General features: G+C 30.6%; 2 protein-coding genes across 4 annotated transcripts in view; one reads left to right on the top strand and one right to left on the bottom strand.

The window, feature by feature from the left end:
• The window catches only part of LOC106466848, a 59,938-nt gene extending 56,564 nt beyond the window's left edge, over nucleotides 1–3,374 (top strand). For 2 of the 3 annotated variants that reach the window (XM_022394914.1, XM_022394912.1), the window contains 2 exons: nucleotides 454–526; nucleotides 2,442–3,374. In XM_022394914.1, coding sequence (XP_022250622.1) covers nucleotides 454–526; nucleotides 2,442–2,542 — 174 coding nt within the window. In that variant the 3' untranslated portion in view covers nucleotides 2,543–3,374. The remainder of the gene's footprint in view (nucleotides 1–453; nucleotides 527–2,441) is intronic. The other variant, XM_022394913.1, reaches the window with a different exon arrangement.
• A 2,075-nt stretch (nucleotides 3,375–5,449) lies between these two features.
• LOC106466850 (tRNA pseudouridine(38/39) synthase-like) lies at nucleotides 5,450–19,151 on the bottom strand. Its single transcript, XM_013927153.2, has 7 exons — nucleotides 18,107–19,151; nucleotides 14,758–14,891; nucleotides 13,947–14,067; nucleotides 12,480–12,543; nucleotides 9,154–9,271; nucleotides 5,799–5,941; nucleotides 5,450–5,580 (listed from the first exon to the last, which is right to left on the bottom strand). The coding sequence occupies exons 1-7, from the start codon at nucleotides 18,191–18,193 to the stop codon at nucleotides 5,474–5,476; spliced, it is 774 nt and encodes a 257-aa protein (XP_013782607.2). The 5' UTR covers nucleotides 18,194–19,151; the 3' UTR covers nucleotides 5,450–5,473.
• Between the last annotated feature and the right edge of the window lie 930 nt (nucleotides 19,152–20,081).

The raw sequence follows: 20,081 nt of genomic DNA, 5'->3' as shown, positions 1-20,081 counted from the left end.
GAGGTCATTAAATTCTAAGAACAGGTTCGCAAGAACCGGCTGAATCCCACCACTGCATATATATATATATATGTGTGTGTGTGTGTGTGCGTATGTATGTACGCATCTACGCCTTATTTACGTTTTCAATAAATGACCCGCTTATCAAGTGTTCAGTCATTCCATTCCTAAAGCACTGACTGATTGCAATGTTAACTACACTTTCAATTTGAAGAAAAAATTCACAAATACTTAAAGTGCTCTATGTTCATAAAGTGACAGTTATAAATTGTCACAATAAACGACTTTTTAGTACTGTAATATAAATTATATTTAAGATTTTTTCATTGTGTGTTTTATACATTTTTGGTCATTTACCTGCTTGGTGTACATTGTTATCGAAATTTCTCAGAGGGCTGTAAAATATTATATATATAACTAATATTTTCTATTATTGAAACAATATATTTTCAGTTGAAAACTCAACAAATGACCATCCATACTCTCAAGACGGAGAACAAACGACTACAAAGCAAACTGAAGAATGGTAAGGTCTATTAATTAATATGATATTTCCAGCAGAGACCCACAAAACGTTTGTGATCAATTTAGTATCGTTATTGCAACAGTACTTCTTTAATAAGGGCTTAACTAGTGTTAGGCCTAAAACAAGTGGACTTAATTATTTCGGTGTCTGCAATTATAATTATTTTGTATTATTCTAGAAATCTTGTACTTAAGTACTTCTATGTTCATAAAGAGATAAATTAACACTGTAACTTATGTCTGTTTTTTTTTTTTTTGCTTTGTTTAGTTAGGGCTTAATTTTACCATACTAAATACTATTGTTACGTCTGTGGTTGTTAATTAATCTCCCGTATAATTTCGTTCCGATGAAACTTTAGCGAAACAAGTCCTTTCTTAAATAATACTAATTTATTCTTTCTGAATACAACTTTGCAATACACTTAATTTCCACAGTCACGCTACAACAAACGCTATAGTTCACAACAAACGACTCGCACGCTCGACTCAGTCGCCAGTCTCTCTCTGTCCGCAGCACAATTGACATTGTTGCCGTCATTTCTTGGCCGTCTTATATAAAATAATACCGTACATCTAGTAACCTCTCGAGGCTTCGAGAATATGACGTGTTACTAGGGTCACGTGACCTCCGCTGTCGTAACACTATCAATAAATAGAATTATAATGTTATTCTTCGACATAACGTTAGATCTTTTTAAAAATTTGATCAGCTTTCAATATGTTGTACAAAATATCTACTAAGGTATATTTACATCTGCCCTTTTTTTTTTTACATCCGTTGAAATGAAGTGCGCGCGCATTTTTAGGACAGACAAAACCTGTGTATTATATTACATTTTTTATAATTATTTTAATCGATGGCGCTGTTTAAAAAATGAATTTATTTCAACGATGCGAATCATATAAACAGTACATTATGTTAATTAGACATTTATTCTTAAAACGTTTGTAACTTTTTTTTAGAAACTACTGAAACACTGGCTGTATGGTATTTCTCACAAATTTTTGAATTCATCATGATCGTACGATCACTTATTCTATTGTATAGTAGATTACTTTTCTGTCAGCTCACTATTTAACTAATGACATCTTTTTTTGTAAATGACAAAAAAATGCTTTTAAATCGCTTCTAGTATTACCGATACGGTATTTTCAAAGTTTCAGGGAATTTGTAAAGATATTTATAGGGTTTGTTCCCATTTCGTTTACTCTAATGAAATCATATACCAAAATAAGTGTTTTATATTTTTTTTCTGTAAATTTGGTATCCCTTTTAATTTAAATGAAAAACTTTAAAGCAGTATTATAATTTTTTGAGCATGTGCATATACATAAAAAATATCGATGTGTGAGCGTTTCAAAAGTCTATTGCATCGTATTGTAAACACTTTAAATACAAAAATTCTTTGTTTCTAAAACTGTGCAAAAGTGATTTTTGTATCTAAACCTTATTCTATATTTCACAACGTGATGATTGTATTTTTTAAAGTTTTTCCCATTTAGTCTGTTGCCGATGGGAGTAGACGAAATTGTATGTTACCGTTTATAGCTTTTTTTTTTGCAAAAAAAAACATTTTTCGGTAGTACAGAGTTAAAGATAAGCTTGTATATTTGATTTAATAGGAGAGAGCCAAGAAAAGTTCTTAAGTTCATGTTTGGGTAGTATAGAGCCAAAGATGAGTTCAAATATGTTTGGGTAGTTTAGATATGGTAGTGTTTCTTAACCACTGGTCTGAGGGGTTTCAAAAGAATAATATGTAAAATGAGATAGAAAACTAAGAAATGCTAATGCAACCAAATATGCCTATGTTAATAATCACTAACAATAATCATAAGGGAAAATAAATTAACAGTGAACTTTAAGATGGAGTATATGTTATATACTTTTAGAAAAATTTTTATGTATCTTGTGATAGTAGAGAGAAGATCCACACAGGAGTTAATAACTAGTATGGAGCAGAAGGCTGCAGATTTTGAGAGGGTTTATGCCCAGCACTTCCATATGAAAGAAACTTGAACACAACATTGTGACAGCCTTGGAATAGAACAAGTAAGACACATAATGTCTAATTGTGTCAGAAACTAGGAACATATATTCAGAATGTTTACATTTTCAAATACTTTACTACAAAAATAGAAGTTTTTTTTCTCATTTTTTTTGCTTATGTACAAGTGTTGTTATTAAACAGAAGAGATGTATTTTGGTAGTAAAAGAGTTAAATTCAATTCTTAACTTGATTTTAAAGCCAGAGTTAGGAGGGATGGGAAAGCTTTCAAGATGGAAATTAGATTTGGACATTTTTAAACAGAATTTTTTAAATTTATATCTGCATAAGTTGCTGTCTCAGGATTAATATTTTTGAGAACTGGATAATTTTCAAACTCAGTTGCAAATAGAAAAATTGCACACAGCTCCCAGTAATAAAAATCTCAAGTTATATTTTTATCAAAATCCACCATTGTACAAGTAAACTGTAAAAAAAGTTATGTGAAATGACCAGATCACATGATTTACTAGATACTACAATAATCTTAAAGTTTTAGATTAAACTAATTTACTTGTGCTTAAATAAACAGCATGAAATTTTAAAAGTAACCTTCTCTCTACAATGCCTGTCTCAAAAAAAAAGGAAGATAAAATTGTTAGTCCACAGAAATTTTGAGGTGGAAGTGATAAGTAGTAAAGTGAGAATGCTAAAGATTGTATTATTTGTTAAAAATATTTAATATTTTCTTTATCATCAACCTGTACCATTTACTTTACATATGAATTTTTTCACAGTAACATGGTTTTTGATTTTTCAAAAGTATGTTTGTTATAAATGTATGTTAACACTTTTGAACACTAATACATTAACTCAGGAGACACTCTAGGATGTAGCATTTTTACATCATGCACGATGAATTACCCAAAACATCCGAGTCCTCCATCTTACACCTTAAACATATAGTGATATGCAAACTGTGTTCCCACTTAATTTGAAAAAAAAACCTCATGATGTTTCAATGCAAAAAACACAAATTTTTAGTGAATTTACTAAATGTATAACTTGCGTTAAGGTAACTTAAAAGGTTTCAGCTACTTGTTCTCTCGTATTTTGTAGGTTTTAGTTACTTCTTACAGACAAAAGATTGGTCAACATAAAGTATATAACATTACCCAAGTTCACTTTTCTTTCTACTACTATGATTGTATGAAATTCACTTACTGTTTTGACAAATGAAGATTAGTGAAATGTAAAGAAATGAACATAGGGTATTATGAGTAACTTCTATAAATAACACTCACCATTTTAAAGATCCACCCTTTTCTGTACTTCACAAGTAAGAATATAAAAGTGATAAAGTAATGAACAATACAGAAAAGACAACAACAATGATAAAGGAATGAACTATACAGAAAAGACAACAACAGTAAAGCATGTGTTACATTTGAAATGAAGTTAATGCAGTCCATAATACTTCTTTATAATACAAGAAAGTATGACATATACTAATGCTACTATTGTTATACTTTGTACATTTTTAAACAAAGTACAAATTATCACTGTAATATGATGGCAAACAAAAACTATGTAATCAAAATTTTACATCAATGTTGACGTATAATGCACCATTTTCATATGAATACTAACTTGTGGAAGGTGCATCATCTTGTTGGTGAAGTTAATCCTAACAACAAATGTGATATCCTGGTTGTCTTTTCTGTATTGTTCATTACTTTATAACTGTTGTTGTCTTTTCTGTATTGTTCATTACTTTATAACTGTTGTTGTCTTTTCTGTGGCTCATTCCTTTATCACTATTGTTGTCTTATCTGTGTGGTTCATTCCTTTACCACTGATGTTGTCTTTCCTGTGTGATTCATTCTTTTATCATTATTATTGTCTTTTCTGTGTGGTTCATTCCTTTAACACTGTTGTTGTCTTTTCTGTGTGGTTCATTCCTTTACCACTGATGTTGTCTTTCCTGTGTGATTCATTCTTTTATCATTATTATTGTCTTTTTTGTGTGGCTCATTCCTTTATCACTATTGTTGTCTTTTCTGTGTGGTTCATTCCTTTACCACTGATGTTGTCTTTCCTGTGTGATTCATTCTTTTATCATTATTATTGTCTTTTCTGTGTGGTTCTTTCCTTTATCACTGTTGTTGTCTTTTTTGTGATACATAACTTTATCACTGTTGTTGCCTTTTTTGTGGTTTATAGCTTTATCACTGTTGTTGTCTTTTCTGAGTGATTCATTACTTTATTGCTTCACAGTTATTGTTTTATCTCCAGTTCTTTACTGTTATCTATAATTACCTAGAAAAGTATCTATAAACAACCTGTACATATCACTTAAAAATAATTATAATAAAACATGCTATTTTAACTTCTAGAAAAAAATAACCAATTTTATTAACAAGTTTTGTGCCAAGGAATTCCTGTGTGATGATAATTCTTCTTTCAATAACTTCCCAATTTTCAAATGTATATACAACAGTTATGACTAGACTGTATGTTGGAATATTCCAGTGTTTTAAACAAAATCATTATTTTGGCTAAAAAACTTGAATGTTTAATTTTAAAAATTTTTTATTAGGTAGTACCATGTGTACTATAACAAAATATTTGGCACTTTTTTTTTTACAAAATAATGATTTAGGTTTGAGATTAATGGTAATAAGGAAATAAAATAGGAAGCATGAAACAAAACTAATAGAGTAAAATTAAAGTGTTGTATGCTTAATGTTGCTAAAATAATATAAAGTTTTGGATTCAAAATGTTATTTAATGAGCTTTTAAGCTTTTTTGTGTATTTCTCAAAAAATAAAATAAAATTACTTTTGTTGCTCTATTTATGTGGGCTTTTTTTTTTATATATACAATAACTTCTAAATGCATACCCATATACAAAATGAATAAAAAATTAACAGCCCAAATTTGAAACATTTTCTTTATTTAATTCACAAATTATTACTCAGTATTGATGTAGCTTTCTGTTTAGAACTCTCACTATCTTGGGTAGTTTTCTGTCGTTTAGCATAGTGTTGTATTCTATCTTCCAGACTTTCTACATAAAAAGGGTATAAATAAATGAAAATTTATTGGAGTATTCCTTTAGAAATCACAATACTGATTGATTTGTTGTTTTAAAGTTTATAAAACAAATGTATGTAGAGCAATCTTTTGAAATAGATATATTACACAACAGATATATCTATATATGTGTTCGTTCAAAAAGTTTAAACTTTTCCTTATAAATGCAAGTAAGTATTACAAACTACGTACCGCAGTAAGGTCTTTCTAACAATGGTTTATATATTCGAGGCTTGACACCCATGGTTAAATACTCGATCTGGCACGAAATAGATTCAGTATGTTCTCCACGCAGATTTTCAAGATCAGTCAACATTTGTTTAATAATAGTTGTTCTGTAAGGATAAATTTTTTTTTAACTAGTCAAATCAAATATCAACTCACTCTTAATCAGCTTTTTTTTTAAAACAAGTACAAAGAATGAATAAAGGATATCCAAAAAAACTGAGACAATGGAACAAGAACCTGAATCCTTTCCTATAAAGCAAATCAAATTCAACCTCATTATTACTTGTATGATATATTTTCTGATAGCCATTCTTGATATACTTCCAGACATTTATGTCTTCCCAGAAGAATCTAACAGAACAACGACAATAGTCGCTTGCTTGAAAGGTGTATCTGTAAACGAGTTTGGACAGGTTGTTTGTATTAAAAAAAAGCAACAGTCTTTAATGTAATAGTGGCATGGACTACATATGCTGAAACAGGAGCAAAATGCTGGCATAACTAACCAAAATATGCTCAGAGTTCAATTTTTACAAAATATCAATTACTATCATAAAAAAATGTACAACTCAAACTCAATCTTCTGGAAAACAAATGGTAGAGTAATTATAAAAAAAAACTATTCATTAGCCCACAAAATTAATGTTTGTCCAGGAGCTAGCTCCAACCAGAAACGGCCATTGACAACCTACACCACATACAAGGTCTCACTTCATATCATGTTAAGGTAACCCTTCCCTAACATATTTATGGGATAGAGAGATGTCATGTCAAACTGTGGTATAGGTTTATTTCTATAGATCATTGTTTTTCTTAACACAAGGTTTATTGATTAGTAGTATACAGTATACCTCGGGAGATAGGTGTTCCAAGAAGATGCCATTTAATCACTGAAATATGAGCTCAAATGTTCCAGTGTGTGACAACAATAACCTTAGTTTCTAAAGAAGTGATATTAAGCTATCTTTGTCACATGTATGTAAAATATTCTGCATGAAAATGTATATGCATCAGTGCCAAATCAATTGTAAAAGTTATTATACACATATATATTCATTGAATAGATGTGCTTCCTTCTGTACACCAATCTAGTTATTTAAAAGATACAATAATAATATTATTTTGTGATTTTATCCAGGTTTTTATTAAGTTCAAGACATGTTTGTATCTTATTTTTACATTTCTGTTCATATAAGACTTTTAAATCACATATGTAGTAAAACAAATACGTTGAAACTACGACAGTGTTTAATCGACAAAAATGAAACATATAAACATTAATCAAATAAGATGTTTCAGTATATCCATACCTTGAAATAATAAAAACATGTTTCAAAACAGACTTGTAAAATTTATGTAAATTTACCACTGAGGTACCAATACTCCAGTCTCGATACCTTATAAACATCATCAAGTAGCTACATCAAATATCTATAGTTAGCTTTATATCCTAATATGTTTTGGATTACTTTAGTGAATATGTAATAAACATGTTACAAAGCATATATTTTCATTTACCAAAACAATTTAAATGTTGTGAGACACATTAGCACATACCTTTCTTGACAGCTAGCAAATGTTGCAAGTTACACAGACACAAAAGATGTTAATCGAATGCATCAATTATATTTTGGCACTTTATCCAATAACACATATTACATAATTATGTAAGTTTTAGTTTATGTTTTCATCAAAACCGTCATCATTACTATCGGCACATGTGGTGTTATTGTTTGGATTTTCACAGTTATCAGTCATACATGCATACATAAGCTTCAGTGTGTTTGCGTGTGTATATCAGTTAATTTAAACACATATGGAGGTAAGCAGTCAATCCATAAATGACCTGTAGTAAAAACATATACCACAATTTGACTTTACACCCCTTCAAACCTTAAAAAGGAATGGTTGCCCTATTGTAATATGCAGTCAGACCTTGTATTGGGTGTGGGTTGAGCAAAATCCTAAAATAAGGTCCTTGTGAAAAACAGCTCCTGGACTAATACAATAGAACAATGACCATAGACTGTAGAATAAAAGAACTAAGCAAATAATGATCAAGTCTGGTGAATTATCATTTACATTTTTACAATCGAGTAAATGTGGGGATGATCAGTATTAAATTCCAACACTCCGTGAAGAATTTTCCTTCATAAAATGGTTTATTTCTTTGTATAAAGTTATCCCACCATTACCAACAGGTAGTATAAAACCAAGTTATGACAAAAACATCTTAAAAGTCCATCCTGTGATGAAACACTTTTATTCTGCCATCTTTCAAGATGACAATCCACACTACAAGAGTTGTTGCACACTGGTTTGTTAAACATGAAAGACTCAAGCCAGATTTAGCCACACAAGAGCATAACAAGTATTGTTATAACCATTCCTTGAAACTGCTTTACTGCTCAAATATTTTAAAAAAAAAATGGAAGTGATTCTTATTATCAAAAAATGACAGTATGTTTCAACAGATAAATGCTTCATTACTGAATCAAATTAATACAAGCTCACTAGTTTGGGCAGTTATTTTTAGTTTTTGCCCAATACCTGTATATCAGAAATAAATATGAGATTGGATAGAGTTTTGATATTTCTGATCCAAATAAATGTATTTGCAAATTTTGCCATTTATTTAGCTATGCAGTTTGCATTACATAAAATCAAAAATGTTTGATCCCACATCTAAAGCTTCAAGCTGTTTAGAATTTCAATATTCCAAAGCTATTCTCAAAATCAGAATAATAAAGAAAGTTTATCATTCAAATAGTAGTTAATTTTTCATAATCATACAGTCTTTTAAGATATAAAAATATTTCATTTTGTTTCTTCAAAAGTTATAATTGGCCAAATTATTCATGTTTGATTATTTTTTCAATACAGGGGAGGTAATTAAGAGAAATTTCCTTGTTAATCATCAGATAAATTTGCTCATACCAAATTACAAAATATAATTAAGCTTATTCTTCTTACATATTGTTTCCTAGCATACATTATTACTGGCAATTATAATTCTGCATACACAAAATATGGCCAATACTAAAGATACAGTTTCAATAAATGAGCAAGGCTTGAAAAGCTGAGAATGTTTTGTTTTAACTTTTAGACAACTTGCCTTTATATGTTGAATAATTTAATCTATTTTACTACAGTGCTTTAATTTATGGATTCACTGTGGGATCTGTTACAGCTGACAACGTTTTTACATTAATACCCATGTAATAAAGATGCATGATCAAACTTCAATGATGTTACACAAAGAGGAAGCTGTTATAATTCTTAGCATGATCTATATTGTTTTGCAAGGCAAATGACAAACCTGATACACTGATGGGTCCAATGATTCTGTAAGTGTCTGATCAGTGAGTCTAGACCCTCATTATCATACTGCCACTGTATATCTGGAAAGTGACAATCAAACAACACAAGTGGGAGCTCTGAAATGAAACAAATAATAAAAGATGAAATTAACAGTATATATACTGATTTCTCTTATTACCTGCTAAAAATCTATACAAGTCATTTATGTGAAATTACCTGTCCTTCAGCCCAAACTTTTCTTAAAACCGTGGTGTGTCAAATAGACAAAACTAGATAACCTAGTAAAAATCTGATTAAAGAAACATAAAATATGTATTTCTAAATAGTTGCTAATTTATTGAGAACTGTGTGAAACTTAAAGTATCTAAAACCAAATCATAAGACATCTTCACAAATGTATAGTCTGCCCAAAATTAATAAGGAGAGGTACTACTTCATTTAATTAATCATGCATTTCAATGTCAGCTACCTACTGACCAGTGAGGCATAAATTCTATCAGTATTGAAAGGAAAAATATCTTTTATCAAGGACTATTTTCACTTCAAAAATGAAACTAAACAGACAGATAGATTTATTAGTAAGCTTTTGATGTGATATTACTTTTACCAAAGTTTTGCTTCACAAGAAACTTAATATTGTTGTGGTGAAACTGGAGAATGATGACCTTCTTGAGTAAAATATGTAATTATATTTTGGATCACTAAGGTAATCAATTAAATGAAGCATTAACTCTAACTACACATCTCATCAAATTCTAAGTACTCCAACATAACTGACAACACACCAAAGGTTTCTCAACTTTCACTAAATGTCTGTGGGTTGTATCTAGATTTCTTTGATGAACATATTTTAATAAAAGCATCTTTAAAACTTAAAGCTTAGCCATATTCAGGAAGTGAACTAAAAATTCCACAATTTAAGAAGAAGAAAACCACTAAATTCATTTTCTTTATGTACTGGTGGCCATTACTAATGAAGATTTTTAAAGCTAGGTTTACAAAAAACCCTCTTACAAACAGATATTTTAATTTCAACAAGTCACTCAAAAACTACAAAAACAAGCACTACTGATGCTGAGAATGGTAGTATAAAATGTACAAAAAAAGATACAGGTAGCATAGAGTAAATCTTTGAAATAACTAATTATCCAAAGGCCTTCATTAAGTAAGACATTTAGCTCAGTAGCTGTCAGCAAAACCTTGCCATGAATAAATGAGACAAGACTAACTCACTGATTGGATATGTCTCATTGCCACATATCACTGAAGCATGTGTAAAGTTCAAGAAAAGTTTGTCCAAGCTTGGCTACAAAGTAGATTTCAGGTCCAAAACCAACATTACACAACTTACTGACAGAGGTGAAAACTCCTGTGTAACTCAAAAATAGGAAACAGCAATAAAACAACCTATATTATGAAACAGGTACTGAAAGACCATACCTTCAGAAGAGGAGTATCATGTTTCACTGGTGAAGTTACATTTTAATAGGGAGTGAGCCCACTATCTGGGGTAACCGAAGCCTACACTGTTTTTCGTACTTCCAACTTCCCACCAATGTTGTTAAACATCTAGTATAGCGAGATTTCGGGATCTCTCTTCTGTTCTTCAAATAGCATTACAAAATGTCCAAAATATAATAGGTTGAATCACTTTAGGGCTCTGGCTGTATAGCATGGTATGTTATAACAATGAAAAAAAGTTTTTTTTTGTCATCAAAGTCTATCTGTGCAGAAAGTATAGCACTGTCCAGAATATCACAATACGACAAGCTATTTATGACTAACATAACTATTCCAGACATAATGAGAGCCAACAATTTACAATCACAGCTTATGGACTATAAGCTCATCTATAAAATCCACCAGTACAGAGTTCCATGATCACTGTGTATATGGTAGCATTCAGCTCTGAACTTTCCTTAAAGCCCTAAGTGACAGCTCTAATGCCACAACAGTCCAAGTGTCAATAGACCAAGATAAATTAGATTTAAGCATCAGGGCCAATATTCCACGTTAGTAAGACCAATAGTATTCAATCTCTTCAGTTCATTTACCAATAATGAATTTCATATACTTATACCATCAACACTACATCTAATAGCCATCTCTTTCTGAAGACCTTTGAGCTCTGCTTTTGTGGTATCTTGACTCCAACTAGCAACTTGTGACAGCTATTAACACTGAGCATTAGTGCAACATGGGATATATAAGTAAATTTAGTATAAAAAGTTCATTATTAGCTGAGACATGCTGTTCACAAAACTCTTGATAAATCATGGCTAAAGTTATAGCTGTATACATTTATGATAAACTATTGAGCACCATGGCTAAAGTTATTGCTATGTACATTTTTTGATAAACCAGTGAGCACCATGGCTAGAGTTAGAGGTATGTATATTTTTTTTGATAAACCAGTGAGCACCATGGCTAAAGTTATACCTATGTACATTTTTTGATAAACCAGTGAGCACCATGGCTAAAGTTATAGCTATGTAAATTTTTTTGATAAACCAGCGAGCACCATGGCTAAAGTTAGAGGTATGTATATTTTTTTATAAAACAGCGAGCACCATGGCTAAAGTTATAGCTATGTAAATGTTTTCGATAAACCAGCGAGCACCATGGCTAAAGTTAGAGGTATGTATATTTTTTTTTATAAAACGGCAAGCACCATGGCTAAAGTTAGAGGTATGTATATTTTTTTGATAAAACAGCGAGCACCATGGCTGAAGTTATAGCTATGTAAATTTTTTTGATAAAACAGTGAGCACCATGGTTAAAGTTATAGCTATGTAAATTTTTTTGATAAAACAGCGAGCACCATGGTTAAAGTTATAGCTATGTAAATTTTTTTGATAAAACAGCGAGCACCATGGTTAAAGTTAGAGGTATGTATATTTTTTGATAAACCAGCGAGCACCATGGTTAAAGTTATAGCTATATACATTTTTTGATAAAACAGTGAGTACCATGGTTAAAGTTATAGCTATATACATTTTTTTGATAAAACAGTGAGCACCATGGTTAAAGTTATAGCTATGTACATTTTTTGATAAAACACTGTACATCAAAGCTAAAATTTGAGATATGTCTTCGTCAGATAATCTATTTTTGTTTTCAAAATGGGAACAAAGAATATTTTCTATTGGCCAGAGCTACTTATATAGAACAAAATTATTAACTTCAGGGTTTAAAATGACTTGCTAGCTACAAGTTATATAAACAGTTTCTTTAAAGTAACTATCTGTGTGTTTGTATGTATGTATATATATATATATGAAAACTTTATGTTGTGTGATAATTACTACATATTCTACTGGTTACCTGCTGCCATAGTATACTGTGGTTTCCTTGGATGTTGTTTCACATCTAGTAGGTCTAAAATAATCTAGAAATAAAGAGTGAAAACTTAATTTTTAATTTCATATGATCATATTACACTGTAATTTCTAAAATTAAAGCAAAAAAAAGTTACTTAAGTTCTGAATTATTACTACAATGCATTGTAACCAGATACATTTTAGAGAGGAATTTTTCTGCATGTCTTTGGTCAAATATTTAGAAAAATGTGCCATAAAAATAGCTTATTTTATTGTTTTTCATTCTTATTCTACAACATTATACTAATTTAATGAATATAAAAAACTTCTGTACTTTAAAACATATATCATTAATTCTACAGCACATTCCTTAACTGTCTCTAATCATTAGAACGTTTTATATAGAATGAAATGGTATTGATATTTTCAACCCAAAAGGCTTTATACAACACATGAGCTAAATAGTCAGGTCAGAGACTTCTCAGATTCAGGCATACCAGAAAAATGCAACACCTGCCATCTGTCACAGTTATCATGCCCCCAAAATGAAAGTCTCATGAGCAGATGGAAGTGGTGTTGTATTTTGAACCTTATACTTTTTTGTTTTGATCTGCAGTCTAGCAGAATAACCGTATGCCATGCTCAGCCCAAGTAAAGAATTATGAAAACATATATTTTAACCATTAATAATTATTCTCTGAATATGTTTCTTTCTACAAGCTACTTTTCTTAATAATAAAATACAACTTATTTATGATGTACATATCTATATAAGTATAATAGTACTGTCTGTTGCATGTCCATGTAATTACTTTGCAGGGTGTGGATGGATCTTCACCAAAATTGGTATGGAGGTTCATTAGGTCCATGCGGGGGGTATATACAAATTTTCAGTTTGGATTATGTGGTTTTTATGGGGATTTTTTACCACTACCTCACCTTCAATTAGTTGTTAATATATTTAGGGTTCTTTTACATCATTAAATCTTGTTTTGGATGTTCACTAACACAGTTTAACATTTCTAGTTGATGTTTACTCTCATTCATAAAAAAAAATACTTTTCTTGGAAAACAATAAAAAAATAAAAACAGTAGTATGCATTTTCCATTTGCATCAATGGAATACTTGTTATGAAATTTCCTATGAGTTTGAACTAGTTAGGTGATACATAGTATAAAAAGAAGTATTTTTTCTCATATTGCACAAAGCTACACAAGGGCTAGTCATCCCTAATTTTTAACTGATAGACAAGAGGAGAATACAACTAATCAACAGTGCCAACAGCCAACTCCTAGGTAACTCTTATTACATTGTGTGATTTGACCATCCTCCTTATATTGCACCCACAGCCCCAAAGTGTAATTTTTATTTTATTTCTGTGGACAAGAACTATGGGCAGCATAGATCCACAGCATGTCATACTTATTACTAAGCCAAACCTAGCCCCAAAAAAGAAAATGAGAGACTTACTGTAGGCTTCTCTTTGCCTTGTCCGACTAAAAAGAGTACTGCTGTAATGCAGCGTATCTGATGCCATAGAAATGCTTGACCCACCACAGTCAACTCAAATAACTGGTAGCTCTGCTCAGAACTAGAGGACAAAACAAATGTTAATCAATAAGTTAGTTAAACAAACACACTTTCAAAGTTTAAATATTGTATACTTAAAAACTAATCCTCTACTTTCTTTCAAGCAGATTAATTATTTAAACCATCAGAGACATCTAACAACTTCCTTAGTTTCTTTGTTATTCTTAAAAACAATCAAGAAAAAATATAAAAATGACAAAAATTTGGTAAAAAAATTATTGTATAGGTACGAATTGATTTTTAATATTGCTTAACTCTATCATCAAAATTACTTGTTAGTAATGGCACAAGATGTCTTTAAACAAAACTTACCCAAGATAAAAATATTTTTTCACCAGACAAGAAAACTCGTGCACAAGTCTCTTTTGAATAAGTTCATAAGTTCTTTTGGCTTGTTTTAAGTATTGTTATTTCATATATTTGTATGACGAAAGAGTTTCAAATTCATAAGTACTTTCCAAGCGATACACAGTACTTAATATGTGGAAATATTAAGATCTTTTGAAAAATATCTAATATTGCTCTCTCTTTCTTAACAAACCTTTCATCACTACAGAAAAATATTCACAACACTGCAAAAATTATCTCGTATAAATAATACCTATCAAACATATTTTGAAAAAAAAATTCACAGACATAAATAATTATATGTTATCAAAATCTACCAAACGTCAATTATGCAATACAAAACCTGAATGTCAAAGGAGAAATGATGACTTGTAAAATTTTTCTGTTGTAGTTCACCACTCCGTTTCCCACATCCATCTTACACATATTCCTAAAATCGTGTTCTCCAACTAAGTACTGTGCTGCCTCTTCCATTTTCTAAACAAATAAAATAGTTCATGGATTAAAAAAATATTTGTTGATAAACATTTTGATACTACCTAAAACAGTAGAAATTTAACCTTCACTGAGCAGCTGTTTTTTTTTTTATAATCTAACTTGCTTATCATCGTGTGATTAATAACCACTAATATAGCAATCTGTAAGAAAAGCTAAATTTAAAATCAAACAATCATTCACAACTCAGTGATACATAAAAAAGTTTACAAATCCTATAGGATATTCTTACTAGGGATGATCTAGGCTCTAAGATTGCTTATTTTTAACACTGAGGATGGGATGATCATATTTGTTTGAGTTACAGCAATCATAGCCTCATTATCTTTGATTTTTATATTGGTACCAGTTGCAGAATCAATACAAGTAGTGTCTCTGAGTTTAGGAAAACCAAATTTCAAAAACTGCAGGAAATGATGACAGAGAAAATGTAGATGGGCACACTTAAAGTGCACAAAAATCTTAATTAAACTTCTCACTGGTTTAAATGAAAAGCTCATTTCTGAAATAATGGAATTAAGTCATCAATAAATTAAATAACATCACATAAGGATACAAACTATGCAAGTCTAAGCTCAAAATATTAAAATTTGGCTTCAAGAGTTTTTGTGCTTACGTGAACTGAAAAAAAAAGCATAGAAAAAGTTTGGTAAATTTTTCACTAAAAAAGTGAAAGATAATTTTGTTTTAGAAAGTGTTTTAAATATTTATTCTGGCACCAATAACATAACGTGTTTTAGATATTTATTCTGGCACCAATAATAGAACGTGTGTTAGATATCTATTCTGGCACCAATAATAGAAAGTGTTTTAGATATTTATTCTGGCACCAATAGTAGAACGTGTTTTAGATATATATTCTGGCACCAATAGTAGAACGTGTGTTAGATATCTATTCTGGCACCAATAATAGAAAGTGTTTTAGATATTTATTCTGGCACCAATAGTAGAACGTGTTTTAGATATATATTCTGGCACCAATAATAGAAAGTGTTTTAGATATTTATTCTGGCACCAATAGTAGAATGTGTGTTAGATATCTATTCTGGCACCAATAATAGAAAGGGTTTTAGATATTTATTCTGCCACCAATAATAGAACGTGTTTTAGATATTTATTCTGGCACCAATAGTAGAACGTGTTTTAGATATTTATTCTGGCACCAATAATACTATGATGTTGTAAAAAGCTTATTATGTAGAAAGGGTTTATTTAATTATTTAACTTGGAAGAAATAAATACAGACTTTGAAAATGTAGATCCAATTTAGTATTTAAAAGAATTATTTCTTTCATCAAGATGAAAATGTATGGAGTAGCTTGCATTACTTTAAACTTCTATTAGAAATATCTACAATACTGGAAATAATTATGGAATTCATGAATAAAATTGATATCAAATGCAAATATTATGAGATTGCTTCTCCTTTATTGTATGAATATGAACTGTACCAAAGTACACTAGTGTTGGTAGTTTACACAGTGACTGGCTGTCATCCAACTAATCAGACAGTCCTACACCAGTATAATGCCAATACATAAAGTTATACTCTTCCCAGAAGTAGTTGAATACATTTGGGGCTTTCAGGATAGAAGTATCACATAAAAAACATGTAGATAGATAACAAAGTTTTGGCTGGTGAAAACTACTCCTTATAATAACTGGTTGAGTCAAAGTTTCATGTTTCGCAAGGATCTGTAAAATATTTCTGAAAAAAGATATGTAAAACCAGTACTGTTGATATCTCAATGGATGTATATCTATTCAAAAGGCTGAAATGAGCATAAAACTTCAAATAATGAGATAAGCATAGCTGAAAGAGGATGAATTAAAATTTAAATAATTTTGCAACAACCAATAGCTGTTTAATGTTAGAAAGGAGAACAGTATCAACAGTGAAGCATTCTGGGAAACCAATCTAAATTCAGGCTATATTTTAGTCAATAATGTTGGAGGATATATAAAATTGATGGAAACCTGATTAGTTGCAGATAAAAGCAGATTTTTATCCATCAAGTTATTCCCTCTGGAACAAAACTTTCCAAACGGATTCATCTACCAGCAAGACAGTGATCCCAAGCATACAACAAATGTGGCAAAATGATACTTGGAAAGAAAATACGTCATGGGAAACATGCAACCATGGCTTGACCTGCATAAAGCCCTAATGCAAATACTATTAAATTATATAGGCCTGTTCAAGTTGAGGATATCAAAGCTAATAGCAATAAGGTTGAATCTATTAGTGGCTATAAGGGCATAAGATTTTTAGTTGGAATTTCTTACAGAACAACTAATGAAATTAATGAGAAAATATACAGTGAGATGAAGAATTCAACTGTTAACGAAGTTATGATTATGGGAGATTTTAATTGTAGCCAAATAGATTGGGAATTGTTAGAGTCAAATCACGAGGGATACAGGTTTTAGACTGTTCAGGATGGTTTTCTTCAACAACTCATTAGAGAACCTACCAGGAACAATATTATTTTAGATTTATTATTAACTTCTAATAAAGAAATAGTTGATAAGGTAGATGTTAGGGAACATCTGAGTGCAAGTGATCATTGCTCAATTATATTTGATGTTTTCAGGCATATGGACATAAGGAAAATATTTTGATTCAAAATTTCAAAAATAGCAAATTTTGGAGAGATGAGACAAAAATTATTTGCTGTGAATTGGGCAAATGAATTATTTGAAGATACTGATCAAATATGGCCAAAATTGTTAAATAAATGGTTAAATATTCAACATGGGCATTTTCTTTATAGACAAAAAAAGGGTGGCTGCAAGTAAAAAAAAACCAGGTTGGTTTACAAAGGGGATGAAGAAAGAATAAAATTGATTAAAAAATGTAAAAATCAATATTAAGGATTTCTTCAAATACATTAAGGGCAAGCAAAATGTTAGGTTGGGAACAGAGCCTTTGAAGAATAATACAGGAATGCTAATATCTGATGATTATGGGATGACTGGGTTATTAAATTCTACCCTTTCTTTAGTTTTTACTAATAAAGATTTAAGCAATATTCTTCATCCTGAACAGTTGATAAGTGGAAAAAAGATGATCACCTTAATCCTGAGTGTGATTAGAAAAAAATTGGAAGTTTAAAGAATGATAAATCTCCTGGGCCAGATAATATTTACTCAAGGGTTTTGAAAGATGTTAATGATTAGATACCTGAGCCACTTACTACTATTTTTCTATGTCCTTGAATGGTGGGCAGGTACCAGAAGATTGGATGCTGGCTACTGTTATTCCTCTTTTCAAGGGAGGTCATAAAAATTGTCTCAGAAATTACAGGCCTATTAACCTTACATCAGTTGTAGGAAACGTTTTTGAAGGTCTAATGAAAGATTATTTGTAAAGTTATTTAACAAAGTTAAAACATTTGTTGGATAGTTAGCATGATTTCCTTAGGGGAAAATCTTGCCTTAAAAATATTTTGACCCTCTTTGAAGAGGGTACTGCTTATATGGAAGAGAGTACAGGGGTGTATTTGGTGTATCTGGATTTTCAGAAAGTATTTGACAAGGTACTACATAAAAAGCTTGTTAGAAAGTTATATATGTAGGTGTAAAGGATAGGTTTGCTTATTAGATAGAAAACTGGCTAGATAGAAGAAAGCATGGGTTTGTTGTAAATGGAGTTCAATCACACTGGAGTAACTTCACATATGAATACTTCAGGGCTGTGTGTTAGGACCTTTGCTCTTTTTAATTTACATCAATGGCGTAGATGAAAAAATTGTCAACAGATTATTTAAATTTGCTGATGACATTAAAGTTTTAGACATTGCTGGCTGTGAGGAGAATGTTACTGCTTATGAAAGGATTTGGATTATTTGATGAGTTGGGTGAATAAATGACAGATGACTTTAAATTATGAGAAATGCAAGGAAATGCATGTGGAATATCACACTCTGAATTATGTGTATAATCTTCATGGGAATAACCTTAACAGTAGTATGGAAGAGAAAGAACTTAGTGTTATGGTTCATCAGTCTCTCAAGCTATCCAAGCAATGTGCTGTTGCTAATAGTAGGGCAAATAGGATTTTAGGTTGTATCTACAGAAATAATGAATGTAACTTCTGAAGGGGTTATAATGTCATTGTTTGGTCATTGGTCAGGCCAAACTTGGAGTACTGTGTTCAGTCTTGGGCTCCTTACCTAAGAAAGGACATTGAATTATTGGAAGTGGTTCAGAGAAGTGCTACTAGGAGGATACCTGCGATGGAAAGGCTGTCATACAAGGACAGGTTAAGATCTCTGAACTTGTTTTCTCATGAAAAAAGAAGAGTTAGAGGGGATTTGATTCAGGTGTTTAAAATTATTAAGAGAATTTATAGTATTGATGCATCATCTTTTTTCATATATAAAGGTGACGATAGTAAGACTAGTGGACATAAATATAAAGTTTGGCAGAGTAGAAGTCATCATCAGCTAAGACAGCTTTATATTCTAACAAGGTGTGGTTGATGCAGTTAATTTAAGGGAACTTAAGTAAAAGCTTGATAAGTATTTGAATGATAACGGCGGATGCTGATTTTTATCTTTTTAGTGTTAAGTTTAATTTAGTGGATAGGATGACCTAGATGGACCAAAAGATTCCTTGTTGTACTACAACCCTCTTGCTACGAGCTCATTGAATTACATTGACCTTGTTAACCCAAGTGACCATCAGTTTCCATAATATAACTTTTAACATGTTTTGTGTATCTTCATGAAATTTTTCAAGCTCTTAGCAAACAGTACAAGTTTTTTGTAGACAAAAAATCAGAATTCTTAATTAAGTATTAATTTAAAATTTTGTCCATGAATATATGGAGTCAGTGTGTTGGCTGCTCCAAGTGCAAATTTATTTTCATGTTAAGATTAAAAATACTTTTCTTCATCTGAAAATTTTAAAGTTTCATTTTCATAATCTCTAAAACCTCTTAAATAAATATCAATGCTTTTTCCAGAAAAACATTATATGTTTTCTGTTATTTTCTCTAGCCTAGCTCTATACAGGGTTGGACAAACTGACTGACTTTATAACCACCATAATACTTTACATTTTGTCTGATATTTTTTTCTACCCTAAAGTATACTTAATTTTAACAAATCAAAGTATAAAGAAAAAAAAAGTTGAAAAATGAAAAATAAAATGAGAAGTATTATTCTA

Source organism: Limulus polyphemus, unplaced genomic scaffold, assembly GCF_000517525.1.
Source record: "Limulus polyphemus unplaced genomic scaffold, Limulus_polyphemus-2.1.2 Scaffold2396, whole genome shotgun sequence".
In the NCBI taxonomy this organism is placed as follows: Eukaryota; Metazoa; Arthropoda; class Merostomata; order Xiphosura; family Limulidae; genus Limulus; species Limulus polyphemus.
This window is presented reverse-complemented; position numbering and strand designations above follow the sequence as displayed.